Source organism: Canis aureus, chromosome 26, assembly GCF_053574225.1.
Source record: "Canis aureus isolate CA01 chromosome 26, VMU_Caureus_v.1.0, whole genome shotgun sequence".
NCBI lineage: Eukaryota > Metazoa > Chordata > Mammalia > Carnivora > Canidae > Canis > Canis aureus.
Genome location: NC_135636.1, coordinates 8,656,296 through 8,679,527, shown reverse-complemented (window position 1 = coordinate 8,679,527; position 23,232 = coordinate 8,656,296). Strand labels below are relative to the sequence as shown.

At 38.1% G+C, this 23,232-nt stretch overlaps 1 protein-coding gene across 9 annotated transcripts in view; it reads left to right on the top strand.

The window, feature by feature from the left end:
• The window catches only part of CFAP61 (cilia and flagella associated protein 61), a 276,395-nt gene that overhangs the window by 44,963 nt on the left and 208,200 nt on the right, over window positions 1-23,232 (top strand). For all 9 annotated transcript variants that reach the window (XM_077871988.1, XM_077871992.1, XM_077871989.1 and 6 more), the window contains one exon: window positions 9,092-9,251. In XM_077871988.1, coding sequence (XP_077728114.1) covers window positions 9,092-9,251 — 160 coding nt within the window. The remainder of the gene's footprint in view (window positions 1-9,091; window positions 9,252-23,232) is intronic.

Here is a 23,232-nt window from a genome sequence, read left to right as displayed (position 1 = left end):
CCCAATGTGGGGCTCTATCCTAGGGCCCGAGATCATGACCTGAGCTCACTTAACTGACTGAGCCACCCAGGTGCCCCAGGATTTTCTATATGTAAGATAACATATCATTTTCAAACAAAGACAGTTTTACTACTTCCTTTCTGATTTGGATGCCTTTTTATTCCTTTTTTTTTTTTTTTTTTTTTTTTGCCTGATTTCTCTGGCTAGGACTTGCAGTCCTTCGTTGAATAGGAGTGGTGAGTGGGCACACTTGTTCTGTTCCTGATCTTAGAAGAATAGCTTTCAGTCATTCACTGTTGAGTATGATGCTAGCTATGGGCTTGTTATAAATGGCCTTTATTTAATTGAAATATTTTTTTCTACTGGACCTATTTATTGAGCATTCTTACCATGAAGAGATGTAATATTTCATCAAATGCTTTCTCTGCATCTATTGACATGATCATATGGTTTTTATTTTTCTATTAATGTGGTATATCACTTGTATTGATTTCTGTATATTGAACCATCCTTGCATCACAAGGATAAATCCTGCTTGATCATGGTATATGATCCTTTTATCGTGCTGTTGAATCCAGTTTGGTAATATTTTGTTGAGAATTTTGCATCCATATTCATCACAGATATTGGTCTGCAGTTTTCTTGTAATGTCCTTATCTGGCTTTGCTATCAGAGTAATGCTGGCCTCATAAAATACATTTGGGAGTATTCCTTCCTCTTCAATTTTTGGAAGAGTTTGAGAAGGATTGGTGTCAATTCTTCATTAAATATTTGGTAGAATTTACCAGTGAAACCATCTGTTCTGGGGCTTTTCTTTGGCAGGAGGTTTTTGATTGCTGATTCAACTGTTAATATTCTCTATTTCTTCATTTTTCAGACTAGGTAAGTTATATGTTTCTAGGAATTTATCCATTTATTCTAGGTTGTTCAGTTTGTTGCCATATAATTGTTCACAGTAGCCTCTTATGATACTTTGTATTTCTGTGTTACCAGTTGTAATAGCTCCTCTTTCATTTCTGCTTTTGAGTCTTTTGTCTCTTTTTTCTTAGTCTAGCTTAAGGTTTGTCAATTTTGTTTGTCTTTTCAAAAATCAACTCTTAGTTTCATTGCTTTTCTACTGTTTTTCTAGTTCACTTATTTCTGCTCTGATCTTCGTATTTTCCACCTTCTGCTAACTTTGGGCTTAATTTGATCTCCTTTACCAGGTTCCTTAAAGTGCAAATTTAGTTGTTTAAGGTCTTTTTTCTTTTTTTTTAAGATTTTATTTATTTATTCATGAGAGACACAGAGAGAGAGGCAGAGACACAGGCAGGGGGGAGAAGCAGGCTCCATGTAGGGAGCCCGGTGCAGGAATCGATCCCGGGACTCCAGGATTACGCCTTGGGCTGAAGGCAGGTGCTAAACTGCTGAGCCACCCAGGGAGCCCCAAGATCTTTTTTTCTTGAAACAGGAGTTTCTTGCTAGAAATTTTCCTCCTCCTAGAACTGCTTTTTCTTTTTTAAAATTTTTTATTTAAATTTTAGTTAACACACATTGCAATAGAATTCAGTGATTCATCCCTTACATACAATGCCCAGTGCTCATCACAAGTGCCCTCTTTAATCCCCATCATCCATCTAGACCCTCCCCCACCCACCTCCCTCTATCAACCCTCCGTTTGTTCTCTATCATTAAGAGTTTCTTATGGTTTGTTTCCCTCTCTCCTTCTCTCCTTTTTCTCCCCTCCCATATGTTCATCAGTTTTATAGAACTACTTTTTCAGCATCCCATAGGTTTTGGTATTTTGTCTTTCCATTGCTGTTTCTTTGAAGATATTTTTTTATTTGCTTTTTGATTTCTTCTTTGGAACACCTCCAGGGTTGTTCAGGAAATTTTTTTTTAATTTCCACATATTTGTGAACTGTCCAGTTCCTTACTGTTATTGATTTTTAATTTTATAGCATGTAGTCAGAAAAGATACTTGGCATGATTTCAGTCTTCTTAAATTTGCTAAGACTTGTTTTGTAGCCTACTACATGATCTACTACTACTACTACTACTACTACTAGAATGTTCTATGTATGCTGGAGAAGAATGTATAGTTTCCTGTGTTAGATGGCATGTTCTGTCCATGTCTGTTAGGTCCATTGGTCTAAAGTAATATTCAAGTCAAACATTTCCTTGTAGATCTTCTGTATTGGGTCTTCTATCTATTGCTGAAGTAGGGATATTGAAGTCCCCTACTGTGATTGTACTCTATGCCTACCTTCCTATCTTTTAGTATTTTCTTGGTATACTTAGGTGGTCCAGTATTAAGCTTATACATATTCATGATTGCTATCTCTTCTTGATAAATTGACCCCTTTATCATTGATATAATGACCTTCATTGTCTTTTGTTTCTGTTTTTGACTTAGAGCCTTTTTGGTTTCCACTTTTCCCTTCTCTTCACTTTGAGCCTATGTGTTTCCTTAAAGCTAAAGTGAGTCTCTCTTAGGCAGCATTATAATTGGGTCTTTTCTTTTCCTTCCTTTACCTTTCTTTTCTCTGCTTTTTTATTTTTATTTTTATGTTTTGAGAGAGAGAGAGAGAGAGAGAGAAAATTTGAGTGGTGGGGGAGGGGCAGAGTGAGAATCCCAAGCAGGCCCCACACCTAGCACAGAGCCCAAAGCAGGGCTCAATCTCATCACCCTAAAATTATGACCTGAGCCGAAGTCAAGAGGCAGACACTTTACTGACTGAGCTACCCAGGTGCCCTTGCTATTTTAAATTCTCTATCTGGTAAGTTAGAGATCTCCATTTCTTTGGGTTTGGTTACAGGAAAATTCTTACGATCTTTTGGTGGATGACATTTTCTGGATTTTCTCATGTTTCTTGGAGTTTTGCATTATTGTCTTCTCATTTGAAGTAGCAATTATCTCCTCCAGTCTTTACTTTCTTCAGAACAGACATCCTTCTGTCAGCCTTGCTAGAGATCCTGAGAAGTTCTCAGACCTTCTATGGATATATCTGCTTCACCCTTCTTCTTCCCTCTTTTGACAGAGTTCTTAAGCTTGTATGCATTCTCTGGATCTTACAAAGCACCAGGTAGAGTGCTGACATCCTCTTTTATTTTCCCAAAGATAGCAGCTCAAGTTTATAGTTTCTCTCTGGCCACAGATGGATTTTCTGCAGTCCTCTCTAACCATCTGCTAAAGTCTACTCATGGTGCTGTTGGGAGTGTGTACAGGAGCTGGCCACCAGGTGGGATGATGTGTGGGTAAGGCACACAGGTTGCTGGGAGTGCTTGTGGGCCAGTTAGGAGGTTTTTGGGCAAGATATTCCCAGCAGGGTGGGCTTCTTGATGCAATCCACAGTGCAATTAAGAACCAGGTTCCTTCATTGCCCTCCAAGAGGGCAATATTTGCTGCTCTCCTTAGCTTCTTTCTGCTAGGACATAAGTCGTGGAGCTCCAATTCAGTCTCTGGATGAGGCAAAATAGAAATGAGTCTCTTTGGAAGCAGCGACACAGCTGAGGAAGCTGAGTGCTCACTCATACCCAGCTTGATATAATGACCTTCCCCATTGGATAAATTATGGGCCAAGGAAGATCTTTTTTGCCCCTAAGCTGTGCCTCACGGGATGGGTGAAATGGATAAAGCCAAACTGTTCCTCTTATTCATTTCAGTGTATCCAAACTCATAGTTTTTTGCTCCAATGGAGTCCTGGAACTTCTCTGGAAACTGTAGTTTTCACAAAAGCTCTCTTATCTGTAAATGATTATCTAAGTCAATATTCTCCAAGGGCTTCTAGATCATGGCCAAGATAGGCTGGAGCCAGTTCATAGTCCTCTGCAGGGTTCATAGTCAAGACCAAGGTATGTTTGCCTATTTCCTCATACACAGTGGGCAAGACTCTTCCAGGTTCCTTGGCTTCTAGTGCTGGATCCCACAGCTCCCTCAAAGGCCCCTGTGTTCATGATTGGATGCCAGTATTTGCTGTTGAGCTTGGGGGAAAAATGATGGACATTTTTATGCCACCATGATGCTGATGTGTCTCTGGAGAAGGCTTTTAATCCTTTGATTTTAAGATTCTAGTTTCAACCCAAATCACTTGTGTTAGTACTTATGAGGAGCAGCTGCAGTGACTGCCTCAATGTTCCTTTCCTATCTAGTCACATGTCACAAATTTTCAGTGCATATAACATTAGAGGAAAGTTGGAGGATGAAAATTGCGGTCTCAACCATGCAAGGATCCTATGAGGTCTCTAAAGAGGTGAATGGAGTCCAGCCCAGTTTCTGAGAGGCTGTGTTACCTCAGGCCATCAGTTGCTTCACATTCTGGAGAAGTGACCATGGACTTCAGTCTTTGAATAGAAGGGCTCCTTTAATAGGGCGAAACCAATCCAGGTCTTGGGATCACATCTCTAGTCTCTACTGAGTACTATCTGGTGTAAGCCTTTTTGAGTTCAAGATCAGTGCTGTCACTCCCCTAAAACCTGCCTCCTGGACCCTTCTCCCAACCACCTGGACTTTCTTTGGCTGGCCTTGTAGCCAGTGGCATGAGGGAACTAGTTCATTCTGCCTCACAGGAACCAAATGTTAAATCTTCAGGAACTTTGCAAGCTGGTTGTTAAACACCCATTATTAAAAATTAAATTATATAAACTTGAAGTGTAATAAGTCACGCTGGAAAACAAAGTTAATACTCAAAACTCATCACTTCCTAATTATTTTATTATTATTCTTTGCTCTTGAGATTATGCCTGTAGTCTCTCTAGTAGAAATAATATATAATAGTGGCTACAGGGCATCCCTTTCCAACTCCCCTGTTTGGTAACATTGCATTGGTAGCTTAAAATTGGCCACAATGGGAATATTTACACCCCAGAGATTGGCTAAAGCTAAATCAGGGCTTTCCCCACCCTAGTTGCTGATTAAGCACTTACATGCAGCATGCCATGCTTATGGGTGACTGCAGTTGACCAGAGATAATGGAACGGTACAGCAAATCTGTCTCTTCCCACACTGGCCCATGATAGTTACAGACCATGCACATAGAATGCCTGGAAACTATACCCGTGCCATGTAGGAAACTCTTGACTAGTAAAGTTTTTAACTGTGCAGATTTTCTTTGGCTTGATAGCTACTTTGGAGGAGTTTTGAGTCATTATTTTGCTGCAAGTTGCTTTTCATAACTTTATCCTGGCTTACCTTGACATCTGGTGTTTACTCCAAACTGAGATTTTAGGGAAGGGCAGTTGGAGGCCAAGGGCGGCTCCTAGAGACAGATGGGCAGAGCGTCTGCTCTGGCATCATCCTCAGCATGGGCAGCAGTGGTCCCAGGAGGCACACTGACCTGCAGGTGGGCAGAGCCTGCCAGCTCAGCCCTGCTGTTGGCATGAGGCAGAGGGGATCAAAGCTGGCACTGGTCACAGTAAGGGCACCCTCATTGTGGAGTACTGTCACCCAAAAGGGATGAGTGACTTTTTAGAAGGAAGCATAAATGATATAGTGCACACATGTCTGTAAATGGACCTACGTGTGAAGACAAGGCCATTGCACGTAGGGATTTCTAGCAATCAGAGCTTTCTGTATTCTAACATATATTCTCACAGGAAAAACAAGAACAATAAATAGAACTTTCAATTTTGCTCTCTTACTATAAGATAATTGAAGACACCTTAGTAGTGGAAAGTTATCTCTGTCCCTTGGAGGATAGATAGTAGCCAACAATCAAGCCCTTTTCATTGTTCAAGTAAAGAAAGTTTACTGAATCACTTTTTCCAGAAAACATACACACAAAGATGCATTTGAATACTCCCACATATTCATATTTCAGAGTGTGTTTCTCAAATCAGAATAGTTATTTGAAGAAAAAAAAAAGAATAGTTATTTGAAAGAAACTCAAAGGAAAAAGCAAACATGTCCACAATATGTCCTTGCTCTATTGCAGTTCATAATTGTGAACTTTTGTGAATTGTCACAACCCAGGATGAATGATGGGAATATAACAGGTTGTAGAATTGGAGAACGTTACATCTTTGTTCCTAATGGCAAAACATGTTTTTTCTCATTTTCATCAGAATGTGTGATCCATGCCATTTGAAATCAAATTCCAAACACAACGAGCCATTAGTGTAATAGCTCATTACTAACAGTGGTCTTATAAATAATACATTCTTATCATGCACATGCAGCTCACTGTGAAGCCAGCAAAAGGTATTTCAGGCCATCGAAGTTTCGTTGCGCCAGCGTGGCTGTAGATTAGAAGGACATCTCCATGTGAACCAAGATGGATGCCAATTTTCCCTGCCGAGAATGAGGCTGGCCGTCTCTTTCTGCACATATGGTAGATGGATTGGTTAATCAGTGTCTGCTGAGTCTTGAGCCTAAAATTGCAGAGAAGCCAGACAACTGTGGCTACGCAGCCTTTGTTCAGGAGGGCAAACAAGACAATCACTTGTTATTTGGGAAAAAAATTAAAATGTTTATTTTGGACTTTTATTAAAGTGTTGATAGCTTTACAAAAACAGCTGTGTCAATCCAGCCTTGTATTGCTAGTATCATTATGGGGTAGAGGTGAGGGGCCATAAAGAAAAGAATATGCATGGAAAAATTATTTTTTAAGAATTTGTCTTGTATTTTAGCATTAGGGAGAAAACAAAGGGAGTCTCACATTTATTTTTCAAACACATGTTTGACAACAATTGATTTCCAACTAGAAGATACATTTGAGAACAAATATTTTAATGCCTAACTTTTCTGTGTGTCATGTAAGAGACTGAGCATTGTTGTAGCTTAATTTTATGCTTTGGTAGATTAAAATATTAACCATTTTCTCTGACTGGCATTTATGGAATGATGCTACATTCTTGGAACTAGGGAATGCCTACAATGAGTTCTGCTTCCTGCACAGAATGGTTGTCTCAAGAAATACTGTCTGAACACTTGAGGGGTAGGACCTAGTAATGGTGGCTTTCAACAAGAGTTGTCAGTCAAATCAACCAGAATTTGCTTAAAACGCATGTTATGATTAACAGGAAGAGTTCTTTATGTACAATTTAGTTTTCTCTCTTTTCTAATTTTAGTGAAATATAATTGTATAACATTATATAAGTTTAAGGTTTACAATGTAGTGATTTGACATATATATGACCTGTATATAGGTATAAATGATATATGTTATATGTATATATATATATATAGGTTTTATTTATATATAAACTAATAAATAATTACCACAGATTAGTTAACTGAAGAACTATGCATTCTTTCTTGCTCTCTTTCAAAATTTTATTTTTTTATTTTTAATTTTTTAAAAGATTTTATTTATTCATTCATGAGAGACACAGGGAGAAAGGCAGAGACATAAGCAGAGGGAGCAGCAGGCTCCTCATGGGGAGCCTGATGTGGGACTCGATCCCAGAACCCTAGCATCACAACCTGAGCCAAAGGCAGACGCTCAACCACTGAGCCACCCAGGTGCCCCTCTTTCAAAATTTTAAATGCTTTTCTTGCAGGGAAGAATAACATACAGGATTAATGACGGGGCATCATAAAGAATTTCAGTCACAGATATCTATCAGTGCAGACTATGCTAGAGTTAAATTTCATTGATTTGTATTACTACCAATAATAAGTGTAGATCGGCTAATTATTCATTAGAAGGTAACTTGTTTTCTTAATTTCTAACACTACTGCCACTAAATGTGTAGGGTTTTGCTTACACCAACCAATCTTTCAGCTCCCTGGATACCAACTGGGTGTCCTGTGATTCAGTTCTGATGCTCCCTGGAGTTAGTGTGGACCTCACAGGGTAAGGGCTCAGGCCCACAGGACTGCCCCCACATTAGGTGCCAGTTATAAGTCCCAGGCTGTCACCTGTACTAACTTACTGGCTATGGATCAGGAGTTCCCACAGCCCCCTCCTTAGGGTGGATAATTTGCTAACATAGCTCATAGAACTCAGGGAAACACTTTGCTTACTATTGCTGGTTTATTATAAAGAATACAACTCAGTACCAGCTATGTGCAAGGGGGGATGCACACAGCAAGGTACTCTAAGCTTCCACGTCCTCTCTGGGCAGGTCTTCTCCCAGGACCTCCATGTGTTCACCAACCCAAAGCTCCTGATTCCCACTGGTTAGGGGTTTTTATGATGATTCCATTAATGATAGATTACGTCATTGGCCAGTGGTGACTGAACTCAATCTCAAGCCCCTCTCTCCTCTCCAGAGGTCAGAGGGTGGGAGCCTAAGTTCTAACACTAATCAATCACATGTTTCCCTGACAATCAGCTGCCATTATCTGGGAGTCACCTCATTAGCATACACATGGGTATTACTCAAAGTATTTTTTTAGGAAAAACAAAGAAGCTTCTCTCAGGAAATTACAAGTGTCTTAGGGGCTTTGTGCCAGGAACTAGGAATGAAGACCAAATATGTATTTCTTAGTATATCACACTGTTCCCACCTGTGTATTCCTCATCAGAGGCCTAAAATCATGAGACCATTGTAAGAGGTTCAGAACCGAGTATCCATTTGGATGCTAGGAAGTGACATATTTGTAAGTCAGACCCACATGGTGAACCAGCGTTGTGAGTTTACTTTGCTCAAATATCCCCACCAAACCTCTTTGCTCACATTTCTTCCCCATGTAACCATCCAATCAAATAATGAATGAATTCAAGAAAATCAAAGTTCCAGTCTGAAAGAATAGGTGACCATGAACAAACATCTCTGAATCAAGGGTCAATTGGATGGAATGATGGCTGATGTTACTGAGACTGTGCATGGTAGAGGGAAGAAACTGCATAGGAAGGCTGGGCTTGTAGTGGGACCATAGAAAGGAAAAGAACCAAGTCTGGGCAAAGAGGGCACATGTTCTTTCCCTCAAGAACTCTAGCAACTTCCCTAAATTATGCATCCACTTCTAGGATTGTTCACAGTGGTCATTCATTGGACATTGTTTTGAGTATGTTGTGTGTGCCATGCATTGTGCTGGATAGTAGAGATTCTAAAGGAAGCTATCATACCCTCCCTTAACTATTTCAAAGCTACGGGTTCCTAGAAGTTTCATGATGAGAATTCATTTGTGTTCTGATAGAGTAACGAGATGTTTTGGATGTTTCAGGTGGAAGGTGTAGCTGTCGGGTTCATGAGTGTGTGCTCAAGAGTGAACATGCAGCTCCTGCATGAGTGCTTTGACTTGGGGCCCTTCCATGGACTCTGCATCCCACACCCTGATGATGTTCTGCAACCACCAGAAGAGCAAGGCATTGAAGGAAGTCAAGGTACCGTGGCTATCACAGGAACATGTCAAGAATGAAATCCAGACCTTCTATACCACTGTGCCTTTTGATGAGTGATGGAACTAGATGGTTTATTTTATATCTCCTTCTCCAATTCCCTTTAAGGTATAGTTTCCATGGTTACTTATATCTGGTGCACATATGTGGGAGCACAAATGGCCAAAAGTGCACAGATGTAGACAGACATAGTGGCCCTGCAGCTTAAATTTCCCTAAATTCAGAATACCTGCCTTCAGAATGTTCACTATGAAAGAATTGATAGTATTTCAGCATTTTACACACACACACAAACACACACATCAAAATATAATATGTTTTTTTTTCAAGTCAGTGACTTGAGAAGTTCTGAATGCTGTCAGGTTTTAATCCCACCAATTAGTACATTTGTGTTTGTGTCTTTGACAAATTAGTATATAGTACAAGTCTATTGCAAGTAGTCCTTTTTAACCTGCTTAAGTTATTTCTAGTCATATGAAATGATAAAATTGATTTTTAAATATTGTCTGTATCAAGTTCTTCATGAAGTGAAATTAGGTAATCTCAGACTTTGGTATTTTGATGAGGTCTTGCTCCATCCCTAGGTATCTTTGCAGGTAAAGTGTTTCCATTCTTAAATCGAACAGATGCAAGGTATGTTAATTCACTCTTCTAAACCTGGGTTTCTTCCTTTATAAAATAGAAGTAATAATACCTCCCATATAAGGGAATTGTAAAGTTTCACTGATATTACTCTTGTCAAGGGCTTTACTCTGTCTGTATCTTAAGCAGATTTATGCTTAGTAAATGTTGACCATCATTGTTAGTGATGGTTATTTCTTTGCACTTGGTCTTTGATCTATTTGAGCCTTCTAAGTTTAAAATCAGGACATTTTGAATTGCTCTGCTTTCTCATGTCTGAAAGATGATATCAAGATTGTTCAAAAATAGGAAGAGGAACACACTGGGTGGTGGCAAAGGACTTGTCAGTGTAAGCAATGGCAGGTGTCTGTCTGTCTGATCTTATCTCCTCAATGGGAAACCACGTGCAAGAATGTACAGAGCTTATCTGAATGTTTGCACTCATTAAAAGAACTTACAGAGCCACAGATGGAGAAGTGTTTCCTTTTTGTACTGACAACAACACTTCCCAAAAGAAAGGTTTGAGGCCATTATTTTTTAATAGTGAAAGCTGGCTTGCCTATGCGTCTCAGTGAAGAGATACTGGAGTGTTCTACAGAAATTTTCAGTATGATGCAGTCCTGAACCATAAGTTATCTTTGTCACTTTCAAGTGTATAAATTCTTGTCAAAGGCAGCATTAAATAGGTTTTATGGCTTGATTTTCTCCACCATCAAATGGAGATAAAAGTAGTATTGAACCCAAAAAGTTGTTGGGAAGACTAAATATTAGAATCTACATGATGTGCTCAGCTCAGTGTAAGTCCTCAAAAATTTTTTTTTGTTTCTGCCTCTGACTGTTACTGTTCTAAAAAACAAATTGAGAAGATAAAGTCCTTTCCCATGTGTTTCTGAGTATGTTCTCTGGGAGTCACCATGAGGCGACTGATGTTCCATACACAGAGTGAATAGAAGATTCCTATCTTAGAAACATTATGGGGAGAAAAAAATCCAAAATTTAGACTGAAACCTGACTTTAAATATACTTTGAAGCTCAAGGAGATATGGGAGCTGAAGGAAGTCCTACTTCTTTCTACTACTTTTAATATTTTTACTTAAAATTACTTATCTAGGATAAAATGGGAAGTAAAGGAAATAGGAAAACTTCTCTTGTTACCTTCTGTGCCTTGTTTATTTTTGAAAATCCAGCTTTATGCTCACTCATACAAAGATGATTATTAAATTGTCATCAGGGAGCACTATTATAAGCTTCCAAATAACTCAGGGATGGATTCACAAATCATCAACAGCTTATTATATCTAAGAAAAGAGTCATCAACACATTTTGCTACCATCTTCCTTCAACAACAAAGAATGAGACTCCAGAGAAAATTCTAAATGTGCTCTGATCTACCATTCATTGTTTTTCTGATGAAAGTCTCAAGTTAAAAGAAATATAATTTCTCTAAAATATGAACTAAAATTCTTGTTTCAAATGAGCATGCATCATTTTGCCTTGTACCTTTTATTTTGTTTAGTATTTTTTACTTTTCAAAGGATTGTCGTATATTTTATCTCATTTTATCATCATGATTTGATATAGGAGACTAGGACAGGTGTCATTATTTCCTTTTTATACCTGTCCAAGCTCATGCAAGGTTCTCAAGCTCATCAGGAGTGGACGGATCCAGGACTCAGCCCCAGCCCTTTCTGCTTGGCAAGGTGACTTTTTATCTTGAATGTCTTTGACTTTAAACTCCAGTGATGTGTCTGCTGCACTGGATACATGATCAGCTTTCTTCAACAAGTTGTAATGAGTTACTACTTCAGTGAGTTCTCAGTGGCCCACCCATTTCCCTCAGGCTTTTGTGTGTGTGTGTGTGTGTGTGTGTGTGCGCACACACACACTCTGAACGATTTCCGTATACTGGAATCTCCACCTTTATGTCTGTGTTATTTGCCAGAACTGTGGAAGGCCACTTGCACAAGAGACAGGCCAGAAGTGCCAGGAAATTAGCACTCCAGGAGCAGCCTCTGCTTCCCTGTCTCATGTCCCTGGCCCCCTATGCCTCTTTCTCAATCAATTCCCAAATAAACTGTTGTACTGGAGTCCTTGCCTCAAGGTCTGCTTCTGAGGAAACCCACACCAGGACCCTGCCTATCTAGTCTTTTCCCATCAGCTATGAAAACACTTATTTTTACGTGACTGCCAAGAGTCCAGGTTTAATATCCCAGCTCCCTCACTTCTCAGGTGGGATAAGTCTGAGACATTAGTTTTGTACTGTTTCCCAAAGTTCCTCTCTGGGATTCAGTTCCAGCTATCCACAATGGTAATCTGTGTAATGACACATGCTTACTAGCTGCCCTTTCTTCCCTTTCTCTATTCCCCAACACCTTACTGATGCTTCCTGGAATCACATCCCAAATAAGTCACTTGTTCTCAAGTTCTTGACTAGGGTCTACACTTTCCCCACTAGCTGTGAAACTTGCAATATCACACCAACCTCAACCCTTCTGAGCAGATTAATGTCAAGGCTCAACATTCTTAAGCTAATATAGTGACCTTCCCTCTTTAGCTGCTTATCCACATTATAATCAGCCTGCTAGCTATTCATTATTTCAGCCATATCACAAGTTTTCATTGGATCTAAAAAGTTTAACTGTGCACATTCAATTTTCATTTTACTTGAGTAATTTGTATATGTTAACATTTTCTAGCTACTCATTTTGTGTACATAACCTACTGTACACGTGTAAATTTTGGTTTTTATTTGCTAAACCTTGGGACTAAACTGGGACCAATAGGAACAAAGTCTACAGATGCAAATTTTTTGTCCCAACATAAAGAAACTCCAATAAAAGTTATGTATGTATGTATGTATGTATGTATGTATGTATGTATTTATTTATTTATTTATTTATTTATTTAAATAGTGGAAAGCCTAGTTTAGAAGTAAGAGGTTCTGGGGCACCCGGCTGGCTCAGTGGTTGAGCATTGCCTTTGGCTCAGGTCATGATCCTGGGGTCCTGGGATCGAGTCCAGGAGCATCAAGCTCCCTGCATGGATCCTGCTTCTCCCTCTGCCTGTGTCTCTGCCTCTCTCTCTATGTCTCTCATGAATAAATAAATAAAATCTTAAAATCTTAAAAATAGCAGGTTCTCCCAATATTGGAAGAATTCATAAAGAAATAGTAGTCATAGGTGCTTAAGAAAAGGTTTTCTTCTTGTGTGGGACATTATACTAAATGAAATTTAAAATTCCCTAAGATGCTAAGATTCTGTGAAAACTTAGCGAACACACATTAGGATATGGCATATGCCTGATAGCTTATGTGTATTTTCTTCTGGTAACAATAAAATGGCTCAAAACAGTGTTGTTGTTGTTGTTGTTGTTGTTGTTGTTGTTCCAGTTGGCCCCACCACTGGCCCTGCCTAGCATTTGAAAATCACTCTATATCTTTCATTCACTGCATCATTGCAGTAAAGAATTTGGAATTAGAACTGAGCTGGCAAATTTCTTGGTGATGCATAAGACAAAATAGGGCACAGCCAGCATTTCCATAGCTGTATTGGCATTGCCCCGTTTACTGGTTAAACAAACAAACAAAAAAAGCAAAAAGCAACCTTTGTTTGTCATGTAGGTTGGTATGACCTGGGAAGCAGGAGCCTCAGGTTCATATCTGTGAATCTTATTATGCACCCAGGGCCCACTGTACAGAATCTCTGTGGAACTAATGTGTACTTGGCAGGGAGAAACCTAGTTTTATACGACCAGTTTGTGGGCTTTCAAAAGAATAGTCAGTGTAGCCAGTATAATAACCAATATAGTAACCAAACCACTCAGGACGAGTGTTGCTTAGTACATACTTAATCAGCCCTTCCAAATATGATTTTCATAACATGTCCATATAGAACATAGCAATGTTGCCTTTTAAATTAAAAAAAAAATACTTTTTGTCAGGAAACATTTATGTCTTATTTAAATTTCTTTTCTTTGAACTTACATTTGCTTCTTACCTCGGATTCTCTCTGTAGGTAGAAGAACATTTGAAACCAGTTTCCAGTGCCAAAACTAAGAAACAGTGGCTGGATCAAATCTTATTTTGTGTTAAATAACCTTTTTAGCTGCCCTTCCTAAGGTTTCCATTTTATATGCCTGGGTTGCCTTCTATTTTACTGTATTTTTCTTTTAACATGGATTCCAAATATGGATGAAACTTGTGTTTGTAGCATAGCAGTATTTCTGCCAAAATATTTGCATTGTATATTTCAGAACACTATTTTAACACCCAGTACATTCTATAATTATTTAGTGACCCACTGGGACTCTATGTTAGTTTGCTGGGGCTGCCCTAACAATGTGCCTCAGATGGAGGGCTTAAACAATAGAAATTAATTTTCTCACAGTTCTGGAGGCTAAAACTCCAAGATCAAGGTGTAGGCAAGGTTAGTTTTTCTCTGAGGCCTCTCTTGTTGGCTTATAGATGCTATGTCCTCTTTCTGTGTGTCTATGTGGTCTTCTTTTCTCGCCTGTTTGTGTCCAAATCTTCTTTTAAGGATTTTTAAGGACTCCAGTAATACTGGATTAGGGTCTGCCCATATGACCCATTTTACTTTAGTTCTCTTTTTAAGGACACTATCTCCAAACACAGTCACATTTTGAAGTGCTGGGGATGAAGACTTCAAGATATGAATGTTGTGACACAGTCCAGCCATAACACTTAGGGTCCTGTGTTAACAGTCCCCTGGAGCCTTGTGGCCAAGACTACAAGGCTACAGCAATTATGCACATAGTGGCAATGAAGTCTGCTCTGCTTGATGCTCATACAAAGCCTGATACACCAGCTCATATTTATCACAATCTGAATATTGTCTTTTTTTTTTTTTTCCACCAAAGTTGTTTTTGGTATATGAAGGTAACAAAATTGTGTTCTTTCAAAGCTTTAGCCACTCTTGCCAACTTTGGTTTTCTAGAATTAAACATGTGAGTTCTGATGCTTTGCTAGAGATGTTGATAAAACAAGTATATAATGCCAGACCTATGCCCAGCTCATGTGATTATCTCCAAGGCTGACTGCGTAAACTCTTACAGGGGTTCTCAAGGTGGAGCCTTTGAACTGCTAACATGCCAGGAAGAAGATGATGCAGACTCGAAATCAGTATTGTTGTTAGGGACACTGCCTCAAAAGTCTTGGTGAGCCTTTTCATTACAGTTGGTCTTTGAACAACATGGTGTTGAGGGGCCTTGTGCACCCTCCCCCAACTGGGGAAACTTAGCTACTGATAGCCTACTGTTGACCAGAAGCCTTCCCAATAATAAACAGTCAATTAACACGTTTTGTATGTTGTATGTATTATATACTAGACTCTTACAATAAAGTAAACTAGAGAAAAGAGTTATTAAAATTGTAAGGAAAATATGTTTATAGCACTGCACTGTGTGTGTATATATATATTATATATATAAATCCATGTGTACCTGGACCTGTGCAGTTCAAACCCCTTTCCAACGGTCAGCTGTATTTAACAAAACCTGTTGGTGATTTTCCATCTTAAGTACTGGTTTCTGCATCCTTTCGAATGCTCTTAAAAATAGCAGCAACGAATGATGGCAACGAATTATTTTGCAGAGAGCAAGATGACTGGGGACCATTCATACTCTCCTGTTCAGCACCAGGAAGGACATGTGTTATGACTGGTTGGCATGCTTGCTACCAGCCAGAATTTCACGATTGTAGAAATACACACACATTTTTATATAGGGCCTGAGGTCTTTGAAAGAAAAGTGGCTTTATTTATGTTGGTTATGATCATTATGTGCTGGGATTATTTTCTCAGTAGGTGATGTCTGTTTTGCCCATATTTATAATGCAGGAAAGAAGGCATTTAATGAATTTCAAGAGTGTATTTGACTGTAAAACACATCTCTCTTAGTATATTCACATGTAAATAGCCCTTTTATTTGTTCTCTTTGGTGACCTTTCTTCTTTTGGGGGTAGATCACAGTTTGTTGTTGTTTGCCATTTCCAAATGGGAGGATGAATGATAATAATGAAAGATTATGCAAAAAATCCACATTTAAAATAATGTTGATATGCCACTTGTGTTGCAGGATAATTATAGTAATTTGGCTATTACTCTATATGGAGTCAGGAGTTAGTTGGTAGAAAACACAGTGATGGGGTGATTCAGGGGATTTTCATCCCAACAGGCTGTTTGATCATGCTGACTTTTCTCTTGAAAATCAATTGCTTGCAGTGAATACTCTGAATTCCCACTTGATTAAATTGGCTGCCGGTTGGGCTGCACCCATTGCCCTGGGGTCACTGTGAGTTCTGTGTCTGTTTACACAGGGTTTTTTGACAACTCTTAAAGTATCATGGACCAAATTTAATCTGAGAAAGCAACTAAGGAAGCAATTACTAAAAATCACAGTCTTTGTAAATAACAAACAAAGGAAAATATATTAATTCTAAGCCCAGCATGAAGCCCTTTTTTTTTTCTACTGGGCTGCAAGCCTTTTCTCCACTGCATATTGCTCTGTCTTTTGGTGTTTTCAGTCTTCTAGGAATACATAGCTAGCTTAGTGGAAGACCTGGGACAATCATCTTGGAAGCTGGCTCTGACTTCAGGGTTATCTTTGACAACGTTCCACTTCAAAGTTATTAATATATTCTGATTTTCTATTTCTTTTGAATCAACTTTAGAAGATCAGATTTTTTTTTTAAAAAGCATCATTTCATGTAAGAGTTTTTAAAAATTATTAGAATACAAATGTGTATATATATACATATGTCTCTATATATACATATGTCTGTCATGAATAAATAAATAAAATCTTTAAAAAATAATAATAAATGTGAAAACAATCTTAAATTTACATAAAACTTACAAGTACTTTTTTTCTTCCTGAACCATCTGAAAATAAGATGCTGACATCCTACTGAGCCACTTGTGAATACTTCAGTATGAGTTTCCTATAGAGGGACAGTCTCCTTTACAAACCCCAAATATATACATATATGTATATATACACATATACACACACATCCAGTGTATATATGTGTATATATGTATATACATATGTATATTCACATATACATGTACGTATACATACTATTAAAAATGATTAAAGAAGGCAGACTTCATTTAACACTTCATGAAGTGGATCTTCTCCTTTCAGAGAACTGTAAAATAGAGTAGAAGCTTTTATTGAATAAAGAGTAAAGAACAATGAAAAGAAAAATAAAATATATCTGATGACCTGGGGCTACACAGTTGGCCTTGTTTGGAGTGAGAAGACCCAAAGTTGGTTTGGCTTTTGGGGATTGACTGTGCCTTTCTGGTCAAGTGGAACTTAGAGGGACAAGAAGATTATGTATATTTCAGTTTACTGACGGAGCATCCCAGGCAGGAACAACTCCATCTTGGGCTATATATATATATATAATATTCTATATTCTATGTAATTATTATAATTATTAAGTTATAGGTAACATATTTACTTGATTTTCTGTTTCTCTTTATAGATATGTCTAATTCCATGTGAAAAAAAGACTTTTTTTTTTTTTATTGAGTGCTGGTTTCACTATCTTGAAATATTTTAGAGAAAAGAGGTCACAAAGCTAACGATGCAAAAAGTATTATTTATCATAAGTGTGAGAAAATATTCAACTTCCCTATAACTGAAATGCACATAAAACCCCAAGATCTTTTCCTCCCCCTTTTTGCATACTAAGTTATAAATATGTATTGTAATTAAGATACATTGTCCTGGGCAAGGAGCTTGGTAACTAGTACTCTGAATTTCTGACGGATATGAAGGTTGGCTGATAGAATACACTGGAATATGGTGTGGAAATGGTTTCTCTTTGTTGAATTCAATTTTAGCAAATCTGAGGAAATAATCCTAAATCTGCATAGAGATACACATTCAAGACTATTCACTAAGCTTAATAATAATACTAAAAATTAACAATCAGAAATATCCAAATAAATAAGCAAAGAAGTTTGTGAATCCCCAAATCTCCCACAGGAGAGGGGTAGCTAAACTTGTGGATATCCACAGGACAGCTGTGCAGCAGCCTTTTAAAAGGTTACAAGAGTGAAGAGAAATGGTTATGATATAATCTCATGTGAAAAAAAAAAATCAATGCAAAACAAATTGAAGTCTGAAATACTTATTATACTTGTAAGAAATACATGCCATGAAGAACACTGAGAGGGAATGAATTAAAATGACAAACTGAGTCACAGAAGTAACAGGAGGGCAATGCTTTTATTTCCTCCCTCTTTTTTTTTTTTTTTTTTTTTTTTTTTTTTTTAATGTAGCCCGGTGGCTCTGTGGTTTAGTGCCGCCTTCAGCCCAGGGATCCTGGAGACCCGGGATCGAATCCCACGTCGGACTCCCTGCCTGGAGCCTGCTTGTGTCTCTGCCTCTCTCTCTCTCTCTCTCTCTGTCTCTCATGAATAAATAAATAAAATCCTTAAAAAATAATAATAAATGTGAAAACAATCTTAAATTTACATCAAAGTTGCAGGTACTTTTTTTCTTCCTGAACCATCTGAAAATAAGATGCTGACATCCTACTGAGCCACTTGTGAATACTTCAGTATGAGTTTCCTATAGAGGGACAGTCTCTTTACAAACCCCAAATATCCATCAATATTGAATAATTAACTTGAATATGTTACTCCCAACTAATCCACAGTCCACAAACCTTATTCAAGGTCCTCTGTTTGTCCCAATAATGTCATTCTTCATAGCAGAAAGATCCAGTCTAGAATGAAAAACTGCGTTTAGTTACTCTGTTATCTTTCATTTTGGAACAGTTCCTCTGACTTTCCTTGAATATGATGCCCTAAACACTTTTTAAGATGATAGGCCCCTGCCTCTGTAGATTTTACTTGAATCTGTGTTTGTCTGATGTCTCCTCCTGATGAGATTCAAGTTGTGCCCACCTGGAGGGCTATCATAAAAGGGACTAGGTTCTCATTGCACCCTATCTCAGTCTGTCCCATTACTGATGGTATGTGTTTGCTTTGATTACTTGATTAAAGTGACTCTTATAGGTAAAAAATTAAAATTGTTTTAGCTTACTCCAGCCAGTGCAGAAATCTATAATAATTTCTCCATTCCTGATCTCTATATTGATTCTGCCCTGATTCTCATTTGGAATTAGCAGCTTCACTGATGCTATTTTAATCCCCTTGTGAAATTTCAGATTTGCTCTGCCCAGCATCCTAGCATGGGCCCTTGCTGCTGCCACAGATGTCTCCTTGGGTAGATAATGCTCTGGCTGCCCCAGTGAGTCAGTCTGTCTGTATAGGATCTGTCTGTACCTCTAATCCTGGCTGGTGCCTGGCCCATTGCAGGGAAGTGGTTCCTGACTCTCCTTGTAGCCAAAATAGACATCACACTGACGGTCACCACTGTTACCTCGAACTAGGACAATTGAGATCTACATGGACCTGGCTTCCCCATGCCCAGTCTGGAGCTTGACCTACAATTTCTTCTCTACTGTAGCTGTTTATAGATCTTCCTTCTCCTCTTTGCTTTTTAACCTTCTCTTTAAAAAAAAAAAAATAGATTCTTTTGTTTGATCTTTTCAAAGAGCTAGCTCTTAGATTTATCTATAAAATCTGTGGCTTTCTTTTTGAATTAATTAATATTGGTTTTCATTCCTATGATCTCCTTTCTCCTAATTTCTTTGAATTTATTTTGGTGTTCCTATTCTAGTTGTTTGATTCTTTTTTTCTTGTTTGATATAGAAAGCATTTGTTGAGAAGAAACTCTTTTCCTCTAGCAACTCAAGTTTGAGTGGTCAGGGACCTGCAAAATCACTGACAATAGATGGGTTAATAGGAAAAAAAGTTTATTGTGTGTGCAGAAATGCTCTGTAGTGGTGAATAGCTCACCAAGTAGCCAGAATTAAAGATATGTATATCAGTTTAATAATGGGGGGAAGGGTTAGGGTTTCAATGGGAAAATATAGAAGGTTGTATTGTTTTTTAATGCTAATGGATTGTGCCATTGAACTTGCCATGCATGAATGGAGTCATACTGGAACATGTAGACTGTGTAGTTTAGGTCAATGAAGGAGGTCATTGATGGTGACAATATCCACTTTGCCAGAGGTAAAAGAAGCTCTGGTGGAGTGCCTCAGTGGTGCAGTCCACCAAGTGGCTGATGATTTGTTCTGGCTCATGTCATGATCTCAGGGTCTTGAAATCAAGCCCTGTGTTGGGCTCCGCACTCAGGTCAGCATCTGCTTTAGATTCTCTCTCCCTCTCCCTTTGCTCCTTCCACTCATGCTTCCTCTCTGAAATGAATAAATAAATATTTTTTTAAGAAGCAGGATCATCGGTGATTAGGCACTCATATGGCTGAGAAATCTGTTTTCTCTGACCTTCAGCATTGTGTCTTAGGAGTGCTGCTGGCATTGCAGAAGAAAATGTGCTATTGACTTGGGAGGACCAGGGAGCCTACTTGGTTGGAATTTTATAAGAAAGTTTAAATTAGACCTTTAAATGTTTCTTTTTAGAATTTATTTATTTATTTATTTATTTGTGAGAGAGAGAGAGAGAAAGAGCATGAGTAGGGGAAGGAGCAGAGGGAGAGGGAGCAGCAGACTGCACCTGAGCAAGAAGCCTGATGTGGGGCTCCAGGATCATGACCTGAGCTGAAGGTAGATACTTAACCGACTGAGCCACCCAGGTACCCTACACCTTTAAATGTTTCTTGAGGCTAGAATGCCAAGCTAAGCTAAGAACTCACCACCAGATTTCATTTGTAGTATCTATAGATTTGGGAAAGTTCCTTTCTTCTCCAAGTCCCCAGAATATCCTTCCTTACTCATCTGTAATGCTGAGAACCTCGTCAGCCAGTGCCAGATACCTAAGAGGGCTTTATAAACATTAGGTCCATAAAATCAACCTTACTGGGATACCTAGGTGGCTCAGTGGTTTGGTGCCTGCCTTTGGCTCAGAGCCTGATCCCGGGATTCTAGATCAAGTCCCACATCGGGCTCCCTGTGGGGAGCCTGCTTCTCCCTCTGCCTATGTCTCTGCCTCTCTCTCTGTGTCTCTCATGAATAAATAAATAAATCTTTATTTTAAAAAATCAACCTTATTACCTTAAGACTATCTAGTTGTATTTGATTCTATACATGTCATTCTTAAATATGATGTTACAATCAAAGCCTTGGTCATATAAACTAATGTTTCCAGTTATGTCCTGTTTACAAAGAGAACAGATTCTTATTGAACCTGTGAAAGTAACTATATTGTCATGAAAATTAGAATACTCAATAAGAGTTTCCAAATTCTGGAGGGATTAATCAGGGAAGAAAAAGTGTTTTCAAAAGTATAATCTGAATTGTTGTAAGTTAAAAATACCTTAAGAGTAAAAAGAGAATTGTTCCTTAAATCCAGGAGCAATATTTTAAACAAATGGTGTAATATCCTTAATCAGTTAATTTTGTACCATGTAATTAATTTTGGTTCTCCTTGATCTTGGATTAGTAGTTTCATGAACCCATCAGCTTGCCCACTAGAGATCTGTAACTCCTTCTGCAGTCCAGTGGTATGCTTTCAATGTTGGTCAGTGCTACCAGAAGCCTACACCCTAGAGTACCTGGCATTGTCCCTGTGGCTTGTAGCTGATTGTAAGAGCTTTCAGGAAAGATAAAGACAACCAACAACAATCAGCAGATGTTGAAGACGTAACTGGTTGTGGCTAAAGATCTTATGAGAGTTCATTATGAAATTAACACAATTGGCAAGGAAATTTTGTTGTCCCTGTGGCATGCTACATTTGAAAATAATAATTGGAATGTTTATAGCATTATATTATTATTGTGTCTAATATGAGGCAAAGCAGTACCAGGACACATGGACAGTGAGGACATTGACAAATTTCTAGAAATCTTTATATTAATAACATTTACCCACACAAATATAACCTAGGGAGAGTTAAAAATCTCTTCTTATTTGACAGTGCTTTTTATGCTATTCAATGTATCTAATTGATTTTTGATATTTCTCGTTTTAAAAGGAAAAGAACAAATCCCTTGAGATTTTCCAGGGAGCCTTCTGGGAAGTCAGTTAAGGATCAAGATTTTACTTAGGATTTGATTTTGGGAAGGCAAAATACCAAAAGTTGTCAAATATCTTAAAAGGTGTGCACACCTAATTTTATAGAATTACAAGTTGCTGTGAAAAAAATAACTACTGGGCCACCTGGGTGACTCTATTGGTTAAACATCTGTGTTCAGCTCAGATCATGATCCTGGGGATCAAGCCCTGAGTTGGGCTCCTGAGTTGGGATCCCTGCTTCTCCCTCTCCCTATCCCTCCTTCATGCTCTCTCTTGCTATTTCTCTCTCTCTCTCAAATAAATAAAATCTTAAAAAAAAAAAAAATACTTAACAACCTATTTAAACAAAGTAACGATAAAGAATTCAGAAGTAACTATAGGAGGTAACATAGTTATAACAAACAAATTCACCTTAAAACATTTTAAAACCAGTTTATCTATGGGGCACTGTGCTGGCTCAGTCAGTGGGGTGTGAGGCTCTTAATTTTGGGGTTGTTTGAGCCCCATGTTGGGTGTAGGGATTACTCAAAAAATAAAAATCTTAAAAAAATTTAAAAACCAGTTTATCTGATTTCCCACATAAACTTGAGAACTCAAAAATAATAATTTTAAAGATTAAAAAAAATTTATTTGACACAGAAAGAGCTAGAGATAGAGTGCACAAGCAGGAGGTGTGGCAGGCAGAGGGAGAAGCAGGCTGCCCACTGAGCCCAGTGGGGGCTCCATCCCAGGACGCTGGGATAAGTCCTGAGTGGAAGGCAAGACACTTAACCCACTGAGCCACCCAGGTGCCCTGAAAAATAATAATTTGAGATCTTGAATGGGATTACTTTGAACCTATAGATCAGTGTGGAGGAGGATTGACATCTTTACAATGTAGTAAAATATCTAATCTATAAATGTGGTATATTCCTCAAATTATTTCTGTCCTTAATTTCTTTTCAATAATGTTTTATACTTTTTGCAATATATGCTTTTCACATCTGTTGTTAGATCCATTCCTAGGTATTGAATATTGTCACACTTTTAGAAATCTATGTTTAAAAATTTTTGTTTTCAAATTGTTTATTGCTGTCATATAGAAATGCAGTTTGTTTTGGATATTGACTTTAATATCCAACAACCTTTGTATGCTGATTTATTAATTCTATGAATTTATCTGCAGATTTTTTTGGATTTTCTCAGTATAATGTAAGTTTTTGTTTTGTATATTACAATCGTTTTTATTTTTACTTCTTTTTCATGTACTGGTTAATACCTTGAATAGAAAT